Below are 13,846 nucleotides of genomic sequence, written 5' to 3'. Positions count from 1 at the left end.
AGCACAAAAGCCTGGTCTACAACAGGTAAGACAAGGCAAGCTATATATCCTTGTGGATTATATAAATTTCAGTGCCTCTTCTCTGCCTCATTAACTGCAGCTTAGTTGCACTATTAAAAATATTTTTTTAGCTTGAATTCCATGCATTTCTGATGTCAGTCCATCAGCCTTTTGAAAACTGTCTTAGACTCGAGCATTTGTTGTTTCCGGCTTTTAATATAGACCCGTTTTACCCTACTCAGTGGTGCTGATGGAGCACAGCAATGTGCTGTCCTGAGCGAGCTTCTTTTTATTTAAAAATACTGTAGTGGAATGTACTTCCCTGTTCTAATTATAAGGTTGCAGTGTCTCAGAGAAGGCAGGAATACTTGGATTGCAAATAAACAGAGGCCCGATTCCAAAAGACTTGCTCCCACTTACACTGATTGCAGGTGTTTTGTAATTTGCTCCCTGTAGTAAGCTTGTTTATAGGTAGACTTTATACTAAATTAAGTTACACTGAGAACAAGTTATTTAGAATCTGGCCCAGAATCTTTTGAGCACCTGTGCTATTGTCTAACTTGTTAACACACAGCTCCAGTTTACATTTCACTGAAATGCCAGTTAAGAATTGGAATTTTTTGCACAATACTAGTATGCAAGTGAATATTTGATTGAAAGATTTAAGTATTCATGCTGCCTCCTTCAGGGAGTCTTTAATAGGTTTGATTCATATAATGCTTTTCCTTTGATCTTTTATGTCATCCAAAATGAGTCATACTTCATCAGTTTTTCTGTATAGAGACGTATAATTTAAAAATGACTAAAAAAATGTGGAGTGGTCAAGCCCCAGTGCCCTACGTTTATCTGTACTAACTCCAGGTTGCAAAACAGTAGGGAAAAGTGAAAAGCTGACTAGCACAACAATTTCAACAAACCATGATTAAAAGAAATTGAAGAAAAATAGCATGAAAAAATAATCTTGTTAGTGTGTAAGAACACCTGCCCTTACTGTAGAGTGTTATGCTTTGTACAACTACTTCTATCCAGATGGGTCTGTCACCTCACAAAGTGAGAAGGAGAGTTGTAGGTGACATCTGCAATACAGGTTCATAAGTAGGTACTAGGCTATCTGCCCAAAGGCATTTATAAGCCTAGCCGGAAAGTGATGGCTTTCGCCGCCCCCTTAGATTAGTCCCCTGTGCCTTTGTCCAGCAGAGCCATTGAAGTGATCCTTGGGGTATACTTTCTGTTTCCCATCCACTCGTCAAGGTTTCTCTTGAAGAGGGTTAGCGAGGAGCTCTGCCTAATGTAGATTGGAATCCTGTTCCAGAGCATGGGAAGTCTCTGGGACAGGAATCTATCCCTCCAGCATGTCCTATTTATTGTTGTGGTGAGGTTTAGATCTCTAGAGCGTGTGGCTTGAGGGGATATGGTTTTCTTTAGGTGCAGCATGTCCATCAATTCTGGGTTGGACATGGTCTTGTATGTCAGGCAGAGATCACCACTGAGTAGGTGGTATGCAACCAAATACAGCTGGAGTTTCTTCAATCGAGCTGCATAGGGCATCTGTTTGAGGCCAGTGATCTTCCTGGTGAGGTACTTCTGTGGTCTTTCCATCTGTTGCAGGTGTCTTGTAAGGTACATCCCAAATGGAGCGTTGTACTCTATGATGGGTCTGATGAATGATGCTTAGAGGGGCACAATGACTTCTTTTGATCTGGATGCAAACCCTTTTGTGATTAGGTGGGCCACGTAGAAGCATTTTCTAACCACTTTGGCAATGTGATTATCAAAGGAGAGGTTACTATCTACTTGGGTCCCCAGATCCCTTATTATGTCTTCCGTATTTAGGGGGCTACCACCTATGTGGTAGTTTGTGGGTACTATGTTTTTTCCAAAGGGGATGACTATGCACTTTTTGGCATTTAGCTTGAGGCCAAGATTTTCACACCTGGTATCTATCTCAGTGAGACCCTTTTGGAGGATGTCTGTGTCAGCCAGGGAGTCAATTATAGCCCCTAGTTTGCAGTCATCTGCGAACTTGGTTAGCCATAGTCATCCTGTGCTTGCCTGTACCTCTGAGAAGTATATGCTGAATAGGATGGGTCCTAGGACTGAGCCCTGGGGAACGCCACTTGTAACCGGTTTAGAGTCAGACCTAGCTCCCGCAACTCTTACCATGTGGGTTCTGTCCATGAGCCAGTTGGCAACCCATCTCATGATGTAGGGGTTTATTTTCAGGCTGGTGAGCTTGTCTATATTACCTGAATGGGGAATGGTGTCGAAGGCCTTTGCGAGGTCTAGGTAGGCTATGTGGACCACCTTTCCCTCATCTATAGCCTTGGTAACTGTCTCAGAAAAGTCCAGCAGGTTTAGGAGGCATGATCTGCCCTTAACAAAGCTGAACTGGGTAGGGTCCAGTGTTTGGAGGTTCCCAATGTCTCTGTTAATGAGATCCATGATGATGCACTCCATTAGCCTAGCAGACCAAGCTAGTCAGGCTTATAGGGAGATAGTTCCAGGGGTCTGTTGTGGCACTACCTTTGTGGAGCAGAATAACCGTTGCTGTGTGCCTCTCTATGGGCACGTAGCCTGTGGAGAGTCTGAGTTTGAACAGTGTGTTTAGGTGAGGGGTTAGTTCATTTTTGAGCTTGTGTAGGATGCAGCTGGGACACTGTTCGGCCCCATTGATGCTGTGTTTTTGGCTTTGGAGAGGGCTGTTTTAACCTGAGTGTCTGTGATTTCAGGGGCACTGTATTCTTCTGGTATGGTTATAGGCCCTTTTGTGGGTGAAAGTGGGATGAAGTTTGCACTGAACCTGTCTGCCAGGATGTTGGCGATATTGGTTGGTTCAGTGTATTTTGTGCCATTCTGTACTAACTCCAAGCAGATCTGAGAATTGCCACTTAGATTCTTGACATAGCTAAAGAATGCCTTGTGATTATCTTTAGAGTCCTTGGCAATTTTTCTTTTGAAGCTAGCCTTGGATGATTTTATGAGGGATCGTAGTTTCTTGCAGATACTGATCAGGGATGTTTTCCCTTTTTGTGATTTTACTCTTTTCTGTACTAGTTTCCTCCTTCTATTGTATAAATTGTTTATGGCAGGGGTCCACCAGACTGTTTTTTTTTTTTCTTGGAGGAGTGAGTCCTGGTTTTGCTTGAGATAGCACGATCCATGCATTCTTGTAGGTGCCTGTAGAGTGCATTTGTTAAGGATTTGCAGCTTGGACAGTGTTATACTTTAGCATGGGGGCTTTGAAACTTTCCACCTCGGTCTTAAGGAACGTGAAGTTTGTCTGATGTAAATATTTTTTACTGAGATTGTGGTGAGTCCTAGAGTAACATGTCAGCTTCTGTGATGGATTATAATTCAGTAGCAGTATTACAGCGAGGATGGAATCAATAGCATTTTAGAAGGAGAATGAGCAAATTCACAGGCATTAGCCACAGCAGTCCAGTTCATGGTGATTCACCTATGTTAAAACACTGCAGTCTCTTGAAGATATCCTTCCAGAGTTTGACTGTGTCACTTTTAGATGATGTAGTGTAGCCAGTTCTTAAGGGTCTTGCTTAGACATTTCTTTCTTGTTATTTGCTATTGTTACTAGCCTCATGTTTTGCCTTTTTGTTTTGTTTTGTTTTTGCTACAGACTGAAATAAGGCAATTGCATCATTCCCTGGCTGAGAAAAGATGCACTATGCAGCAAACTTTAAACAGCATGAGTGGACAGAGTGCTGCTGAACAGCTTCAGGTAATCATAACATCTGAATAAAGTATCCCTTGTGCTCAGTTAATTTTTACAGCCTAGTTTTGTAATATTAAGTTAGTGAATGAAGGTTTTAAAATGACTGGTGTGTTACATTATATCACTTCTACAGTGAAGCCATATAACATTATTTCATTGTTGATAGGAATAACATTGACTATCCATTTGTTTAATTCTCTAAACTAGTACCGGATACTGGCTAAGGCTCTTGCCACCCCTATAGTACCTTTTTTAGGCAAGGTTCAAATGACAAATTCACCACCGTAACAGGTACAAGCAAGCAAAATCTGAGGGTAATGCTACTCAGTGCTAGAAGTCTAAACCTCATAATGCATTAATTCGAGGCACTCCTTAAAATGCAGAACATTGACCTCCGTGCAGTGACAGAGACCCGGTTCAAGGCTCCAGAGAGCACCTGTGCATTACCAGGCTATAATTCATACCACACCTTTTGGCCACCTAACCAAGACTGAAACACTCAAGGTGGAGGCGTGTCCATATTCATTAAGGATATCCATACCTCCAAGCTAGTTGCTCAGCATAATGCATCCGAGATTATCCAAGTACAACCAACTCTGGGCAAGACCGCAGTCCAAATTGTAACTTGCTAGATCCCCTACCATGCCCCAGGATTCCCACTCCTCATTTCTTGATACACTGGAAAATATTAGGGTACAACCCAACACCCTAATAATGGGCAATTTCAACTACCCTACCATTAACTGGGAAAACTACTCATGTACCAACTTTTTTGCTCAACGTTTTCTGGAATTCATACATTCCAATGCCTTGGATCAACTTATCTACACTCCCACCAGGGGCACCAATACCCTAGACCTGGTCATTACCAACATGGGCGACCGGTGTTCCACACCAGAGGTCAATTCCTCGTTCTGACCACAAGCTAATCAGCCTAAACATCCACATCCCGCCCCTACCCCCCATTATGGAAACCACCGTAAAAAAATTCTCCAAAGCCAACTTCAAGCTTCTTAAGACAGAAGTGGCAAACTTCACGACACCCATGCAGATGGGCAGTAGAGGTACGACTGCTGAATCCTGCACAAATGCACTTTATAAGCACTTACATGAGTGCATGGATCGTGCTATCTCTAACAGAACCAAGATGCTATCCTCCAAAAAAAGGAAGCCAGTCTGATGGTCCCCTGCCATAAACAAACTCTACAACAGAAGAATGAAACTGTTGCAAAAAAGAGTAAAATCTCATGATTGGAGGAACTCCCTGGTCAGCCTCAGTAAGAAGCTGAGATCCGTCATAAAATCCTCAAAAGCTAGTTACAAAAACAAAATTGCCACTGATTCTAAAGACAACCACAAAGCATTCTGTAGCTATGTCAAGATTCTCAATGGCAACACTCAGATTTGCTCTGAGTTACAGTACAATGGCACTAAATATACAGAACCAACTGATTTTGCCAACATCCTGTCAGATAGGTTCAGTGCTAACTTTACCCCTCCTCACCCCCTAAAGGACCCATCTCTATACCGGAAGAATGCAAAGTTCTTGTAATCACGGCTGCACAGGTAAAAACCACACTCTCCAAAGCCAAGAACACAGCATCCATGGGACCTGACAACATCCCAGGATGTGTTCTAGATGAACTACAGAATGAACTGACACCCCACCTAAGCACCATATTCAATCATAGCCTCACCTCAGGCTTTGTTCCCACTGAATGGCGCACAACAGTGGTTATCCCACTCCACAAAGGGGGAGCCACCACAGACCCTGGTAACTACCGCCCCATTAGCCTACCTAGCCTGGTCTGCAAGGCCATGGAACGTATTATCATGGAACTTATAAACAAAGACATTGGTAATCTCCAAACTCTGGACCTCACCCAGTTCGGGTTTGTAAAATACAGATCATGTCTCCTAAACCTGATTGACTTCTTTGAAGCAGTCACCAAAGCCGTAGACGAGGGTAAGGTGGTTCACACAGCCTATCTAGATCTTGCCAAGGCTTTTGACACCATCCCCCACTCTGGAATTATAGATAAACTCACTAAACTAGGTATAAATCCATATGTCACAAGATGGGTTGCCAACTGGCTCACTGACAGAACCCACACGTAGCAGACTCCAAATCCAACTTCAGACCAGTGACAAGTGGAGTACCACAGGGTTCAGTCCTGGGTCCTCTCCTGTTTTGTATCTACTTTTCTGAAGTACAGGCTAACACAGAAGGTCTTTGGCTAACGAAGTTCGCAGATGACTGTAAACTAGGAGCCATAATTGAAACTCCTAACGATGTGGACATCATACAAAAGGGCCTCACTGAGCCAGATGCCTGGTGTCAAAGCCATGGCCTCAAGCTCAATGCCAAAAAGTGCGTTGTCATCCTCATTTGGTAAAAACTCTCTACCCATAATCTACCACATAGGTGGTAGTCTACTTAACACCAAAAGTGTGATAAGAAACCTTGGGATACAGGTGAACAGTAGTCTCTCCTTTGATAATCACATCGCCACAGTAGTCAGGAAATCCTTCTATGTGGCACAGCTTATCCAGGAAAAAAGAGGTCATTGTTCCCCTCTACTCATCACTTATTAGACCTATTATAGAGTACAACGCCCCTTTCGCTATGTACCTCACAAGACATCTACAACAACTGGAAAGGCCGCAGAAATACCTCACAAAGAGGATTACCGGCCTCAAACAGATGCTCTACGCAGACTGGTCTCAAAAAACTCCAGCTTTACTCCGTTGCATATTGCCTTCTCAGAGGCAATCTCTGCCTAACATACAGAGCTATGTCAAACCCAGAGCTGTTGGACATGCTCCACTTAAAGAAATCCCAATCCCTCTGAGCTATACGCTCTAGGGACCTAAACCTTGGCACCACAATAAAGAGAACATGCTGGAGGGATAGATTCCTGTCCCAGAGACTTCCTATACTCTGGAACAGGTTACCTATCTACATCAAACAAAGCTCCTCATTAGCACTCTTCAAGGAAAATCTTGATAATTGGATGGGAAATAGGAAATTCACCCCAGGGATCACCTTTGTGGCTCTGCTCAACAGGGGCACAGGAAAATAATTTTCTTGGGTGGCGAAAGCCAGGTTACCTTTTTGGCTCGGCTTGGATAGGCCCTAGGACCGATAGCCTAGTACCTACCTATGAACTAGTTTGCCATTACACTGGGCATTCGGGATAGAATGGTGTACTTCAGGATACATGCCAGAACACTGCTCAGAGTATCCGTGTAGGCGCTATCAGTAAATACAAGCCTGGTAATATCATAGCTGCCATTTGTCTATGATTTTGCAGAATGTCCTTGATTTTGCCTTGTCTTTTTTGCACTATCCCTCACAAACCTTTTTAGTTTCTGGTAAACTAACTAAGGACTAGGTAGCCTATCTACCACAAGAAGAGTGGTTTCTGGCCCAAAAATTGTAGTTTATTGGCCGTTTGGGCAGTTTTTCCATCTCTTTTAACTTTCTGGTTTAAAAGACAACGTTTGTACTTTTCCCGCGCTTCCTGTAACTAGTCTATTCCAGATACAGATGTGCTGTATCCAGGACTGTATGTAAGTTTCTGAGCCCCCCAAGCCTTTCTGTATTGGAGGGAAGTCTTCTAGGTTATCAGTGGGAGTGGTAAGCACTAGGTAGTCTGTCTACCACAAGAGGAGTGGTTTCTGGCCCAGAAATTGTAGTTTATTGGCCGTTTGGGCAGTTTTTCCATCCCTCTCAACTTTTTGGTTTAAAAGCCCACATTTGTGCTTGTTTCCCACCTTTCCTATAACTAGTCTAATCCAGATACAGACTTACTGTATACAGGACTGTTTGTAAGCTTCTGAGTGATACCAAAGTCTGCTCTTCAATTTTTCCCTTAGATCTGCTAGTTCCCTCCTCTCCTGCACTTTTACTAGCTTATTAGTCTAACACTTTACCAGATTTCTTGTAGCAATTATTGTAGCACACAAAAGTACTACCAGCACTAAACGTTCTACAAGGAAACAGATCCAGTACTTATTATTAATGCCCACCCCTCCAGGCATGTCTAAAGGTCAGTTCCCTGTGCTTTCTCCTATTAACCTGGTGAACTTGGGCATCCTGAGCAATGTAGCAACTGCCTCATGTACACAGATAACCCTCTCGTCTTACCTCCCAACACTCAGACTTGCTTGAGATGCACTTATATATCCAAATTGCAAGCCATGCACTGTCCAGCCAAGCCAAATAGCTGGTCAAGAGGAGAAGGTCAACACTTGAACCACACCACATGGAACACATAGCCCTCCAGAACACACACCAGCACTGCCTTCACATAAAAGCACAAACCACACACCCACCTTCACTGAGGCTCTCAATAAAAATCTACCTAAACAGCAAAGACCTCCAAGGCAGAAACGCACTCGACCACCACAACACAACACTAATCATGAGACACATAACTCTCCTAAACAGTGTGCCACTCAACCAAAGCCCCTAAGGCAAAACAGTATGCCCAGCACACTAGTCAAAGGTGACTTGATAGTGAGGCACACTGATGTCCTACTCACTAGGTTGAATAAGGAGAAAGTAACAGTCAGCTGCCTGGTTGGTCCCAGGATCTGCCACATAACACATGCACTCAGGTCCCTCAACAACAGGTACAAATATGACTGTGTCATTGTACATGTGTGTGTGAATGACCTGAGACATACCTGCCTGGACTACATGAAAAGAGACATGGAGGAGCTCTCAGATTATGTAGCCCAGGCGGGTGTAACCCTAGCCCTGAACAGCATCCTACCATCACCCAGAATGATACTACAGTACAAGCAGAAAGTGATTGATTTCAACAATTGGCTAAGTTTCTGGTGTCATTCTAAGGGAATCCAGTATCTGTCTGTCTGGGATGACATGATTGACAGACCTCGATGCTTTGCCAGAGATGCCCTGCATTTGTCACCCCTGGGCTTCCAGATACTGGCCAAGGATCTTGCCACCCCTATAGTGCCTTTTTTAGGTGGTGTTCCAAAGACCAAATTACCACCGTAACAGCTGCAAACAAATGCAGTCTGAGGGTCATGCTGCTCAATGGTAGAAGTCTAAATCTCAAAATGCACTTGCTCAAAGCACTCCTTAAAATGGAGAACATCAACATTTGTACTGTAACAAAGACCTGGTTCAAGGCAGCAGAAAGCACCCCTGCACTACCAGGCTATAACTCATTCCACACCTTTCAGCCCCAGAACTTGTACTGAAGCTCTAAAGGTGGTGGTGTTTCCATATTCATAAAGGATGCGCACACCCCCAGACTGGTAGCCCAACATAATGCATCAGAGATACTTCAGGTGCATCTAACATTGGGTAAGACATTGATTAGGTCCCCAACCATGTCCCAAGACTCACACTCCCTGTTCCTATGCACCCTGGAAAATATTAGGATCCAACCTAATACTTTCATACTAAGCAACTTCAAGTACCCCTCCATTAACTGTGAAAACTACTCATGTACCAATACACTTGCCCAATGTTTCCTGGAATTCATTAATTCCAATGCTTTGGACCAGGTTGTTCTTACCTCCACTAGAGGTAGCAAAATCCTTGACCTGGTCATTAATAACATGGGTGGCTGTTGCTCTACACCCATAGTCAACTCCTCCCTGGTTAGATCCGACCATAAACTAATCAACTTGGAAATCCACATCCCTCCCGCCACCCCACCACTCCGCAAAGGTAACCACCATGAAAAACTTCTCCAAAGTTAACTTTGGGCTCCTAAAAACAGAGGTGGCTAACTTCACGGCATCCATGCAAATGGAGAATAGTTGCATGACTGCCAAATCATACACCAATGCACTGTACAAACATCTACACAAATGCATGGATCTCGCTATACCAATAGAACCAAGACACTGTCCTCCAAAAAAAGGAAGCCAATCTGGTGGTCCCCTGCCATAAACAAACTCTACAACAGAAGGAGGAAACTGATGCAGAATAAGGTGAAGTCCCAAGACTGGAAAAACTCCCTTATCAGCCTCAACAAAAAGTTGAAATCCCTCATCAAATCCTCTAAAGCAAGCTATGAAAACAGAATTGCAGCATATAGTAAAGACAACCATGTAGCCTTCTATAGTTATGTAAAGAATCTCCACGGCAATACCCAGATTTGCTCTGAGCTACTGCACAATGGTATGTCCTATACCAAGCCAACAGATATTACCAATATACTGGCCGACATATTCAGTGCCAACTTTACCCCTCCCCCCAATGACCAATCACAATGCCAGTAGATTTCCAGGCACCAGTATTACTTCTGCATAGGTTAAGACAGCACTGTCCAATGCCAAGAATATGGGACCCAACAATATCCCTGGCTGTGTTCTACATGAACTACAGAGTGAACTGGCACCTCACCTGTGTCCCTTGTTCAATCCCAGCCTCACCTCACATTTTGTCCCTACCGAATGGCACACTGTTACAGTCATCCCTCTCCACAAAGGAGGAGCAACTACAGACCCTGAGAACTATCGCCCCATTTGTCTGATGAGTCTGATATGCAAAGCTATGGAATGCATCATCATGGACCTAATAAACAAGGATATAGGGAATCTCCAAATTCTGGATCCCACACAGTTTGGTTTTGTGAAGGGTAGATCATGCCTGATCAACTTGATTGACCTCTTTGAGTCAGTCACCAGAGCTGTGGGTGAAGGCAAGGTGATTCATACAGCCTACCTTGATCAGGCCATGGCCTTTGATACCATTCCTCACTCAGGAATCATAGAAGAACTCACTAAGCTAGGCATCAACCCCTGTATCACTAGGTGGGTTGTAGACTGTCTCACAGATAGAACCCACAGTGTGAAAGTAGCTGACTCCAAGTCAGACTGCTGACTAGTCACGAGTGGAGCCCCACAGCGTTCGGTCCTGGGTCCTCTCCTGTTTGGTATCTACTTCCCTGAAGTCCAGGCCAACACGAAGGGACACTGGCTGACAACGTTCGCAGACGATTGCAAGTTGGGAGCTATTAACTCCCCAAGTGATGTTGACATCCTACAGAATGGCCTCACTGAGACCAACCACTGGTTTCAGAACCATGGCCTTAAGCTCAATGCCAAAAAAATGTGTCACCACTCCTTTGGGAAAAACGCAGTTCACATGAATTACCACATCAATGGTAGTCCACTGAACACAGAAGGCATTATAAGATATCTGGGAACACAGGTTGACAGCAACCTCTGTTTTGATAACCACATTGCCACTGTGGTCAGAAAGTCCTTCTTTGTGGCACATCTCATTACAAAGGGTTTTGCATCCAGGAAGAAAGAGGTCATTGTCTCCCTCTTCTCTTCATTAGGACAATCATTGAGTACAATGCCCCATTTGGCATGTACCTCACTAGACACCTGCAACAACTGGAGACACCTGCAACAACTGGAGAAGCCACAAAAGTACCTCTCAAAGTGGATCCTAGGCCTTAAACACTTGTCCTATATGGACAGACACAAAAAACTCCAACTATTCTCTGTCTCATATCGCCTACTTAGAGGCAATCTCTGCTTGACTTACAAAGCCATGTCTGACCCAGCTCTGTTAGAAATGCTACATCTAAAGAAATCCCAATCCCTCTGGACCACACACTCCAGAGACCTCAACCTCATTACCACAATCAATAGAACATACTGGAGGGACAGGTTCATAACCCAGAGACTGCCCATGCTATGGAATAGACTTCCCATACATGTCAAGCAGAGCACCTCGCTGACCCTGTTCAAGAGAAATCTTAATGAGTAGACGGGACATAGAAAATTCACCCCAAGATAACTCCAGTGGCTCTACTCGACAGAGGCACTGGGAACTAAGGTTGGGTGGCATGATGCCAGGGTAGGCCTATGGCTGGGCTTGTAAAGGCCCCAGGCCCATTAACCTGGTACACACCTATGAACTAGTCAGTCATCAGTGAGAGACATCAAGTGTTTAATGTTTCACACTCTGCATGTTGATGAAAAACCTGTTGCACTATTAACTTTATAGGTGAATTAAAATTATAATTAAAAATTGTCCCTAATATGGGGTCTTTGCCATTTATTTTGACTTTGTCCTTGATTTTTGAGCAAATAAGTCTTAAGTATAGATAAACTGTTTTAGTACTTACAAGGTACACTGTTTTAGTACTTTTCAAGTCATCAGTACAGGTACACTGTTTTAGTATTTACAAGTCTTCAGTACAAGTATGCTGTTTTAGTATTTACAAGTCTTCAGTACAGGTATACTGTTTTAGTAAGTGTCAAGAATGCTGCCGATTTTTCTTTCACATTGGTATACTTAACAGTGAGAGAGAAAAAAGCACACACTATAATTTACATAGTAACAACTCTTATCATCATTATTATTTTAATGTAGAAATACAGCTTTTTTAATATACTTTTATTTTAATGTAGAAACAGTGTTTCTTTTAGTATAATTTTTGCTCCTGTCCCTGATGACTGTTAAACGTCAAACACTGCTGGGGGGAGGGGGAGTCGTCCAGGTGGCTGTGAGGGTAATTTGTGCTGTCACCCGCATCCTGATGATGAGAGTTTTTTCTATTATATGACCTAACCTCCCCCTCCACTGGTGGTGTGAGTATTTTTGTCATAAGTGCCACCTATACCCCTTGTGCATGCATGCATGCTTTTTCCCCTTTATATGTAGACAGTGGCTGCCTTCGCTGGCTTGGGTAGCCACACCCACATTTTCTCAGCACTGACTCCCCACATCATAATTGGCCTCTTCTGCCCAACCAAGACCCTGTCAATATAGCAACAAAGAGAGCTGGGTGGTAACCACTTTCTGTTCCCCCACCCCCCAAAATGGACACATCTCAGCCTTCCTACCTGTGTTGTCAGGCATCTGATATGCTGGTTGAACTCAGGCAGCCTGGACTGTAGTCAGGGTTTCATCCTTCTACACCACTGATGCAAGAAGTATTTTTGGGCAGTATGCTTTTACATTGTAGGAGCTGTCTGGTGTTGGACCATGGCTACTGCCCCAAGTTTATATGGTAACCGAAAACAGCAGAACTAAAGGAGTGACTGTGTATTTCTTTTCACAGAAAGACTGGAGGGGCAGCTAATAGTATTACAAAAATCACAGTGAGACACAGTGCAGCTTATATTATGTGTTGTGAACTGAAACTGTCTGCCCCATTATTTACTAATAAAGTTATACACTTTTATACAGCACGTCTGCTCCGTTTGAGTTAATGTTTTGGTTGTCTTCTCCTCTTGATGTTGCTTTGTGGTAATGGATGCATCAGAGTTACTCATTTTTAACAATTTATGATAGTGAAATAAAATACTATGATTTGGGGTGAGTACACTGTAGAAACATATAAATCAAAACAGAATTGCAGTGACAAAGAATTATTTCCAAATTATGAAGCACTGAGAAGAGAAATATATTTATTCAGACTAAGCAGTACCTTCATATCACGTAGATGCCAGTAGCATGTTTCAGGTGATGATTCAATGTATTTTTGGAATTCCGCTGTGTAATGTTGTATTTTTTAACACAGAAAATAGATGAGTTTGATACAGATCTGAAAACATCAGAAAGCCATATAGCAAAACTAAGGCTCTGTGGAGAGCATCGTCAGCTGCAGCCTGCAGTCATGCAAGAAGTGTGCAAGTTAGAGGTAAGGGTCTCTAACAACTTGAACTGACATGGTTGTATTTTACAAAAGTCAAGATTTAATATAATACAAGTACACAAGACATGTTGACTGTTCCGCACTTTGTCATTTTTATAGTTTTGAGTTTCTAGTCATTCATAATTATTTTGATCCATTGCGATGGTGTAGTGGTTTAAGGTAACTATTTGGACAGATGCTCAGGACTTTGTTTACTCCTGAATCTCAGGCTCCATCTAAGAGTTGGAAAGTTTAGAAACAGTCCTTTTCTTAGTTGCTGTCTGTGATGCATTTGGCTGAGTATGTTCTCTTATACAGTAAAATGTTTCTTATACAAAACCTGTTGCTGTACTGTGTTCACATGTGATGGTCAATTTAGGGAGGCACCAATGAAAGGTAGTCCACAGATGCTAGTGTCATTTGCTGGAGTGGCTGTCTAGAACTGACAATGGTTAAACATGCTTGCAGC

At 43.1% G+C, this 13,846-nt stretch overlaps 1 protein-coding gene across 1 annotated transcript in view; it reads left to right on the top strand.

Annotated features, from left to right (window-relative positions):
* Nucleotides 1-13,846, top strand: part of SYNE2 (spectrin repeat containing nuclear envelope protein 2) — a 3,814,665-nt gene that overhangs the window by 2,812,278 nt on the left and 988,541 nt on the right. Inside the window, exons 93-94 of the mRNA XM_044073561.1 lie at nucleotides 3,635-3,736; nucleotides 13,264-13,383. Of these exons, the coding sequence (XP_043929496.1) occupies nucleotides 3,635-3,736; nucleotides 13,264-13,383 (222 nt within the window). The remainder of the gene's footprint in view (nucleotides 1-3,634; nucleotides 3,737-13,263; nucleotides 13,384-13,846) is intronic.

Source organism: Protopterus annectens, chromosome 6.part0, assembly GCF_019279795.1.
Source record: "Protopterus annectens isolate FY-2018-M chromosome 6.part0, PAN1.0, whole genome shotgun sequence".
Lineage (NCBI taxonomy): Eukaryota > Metazoa > Chordata > Ceratodontiformes > Protopteridae > Protopterus > Protopterus annectens.
Note: the sequence above shows the minus strand (reverse complement) of the source record. Positions and strands in the feature narration are given on the sequence as shown.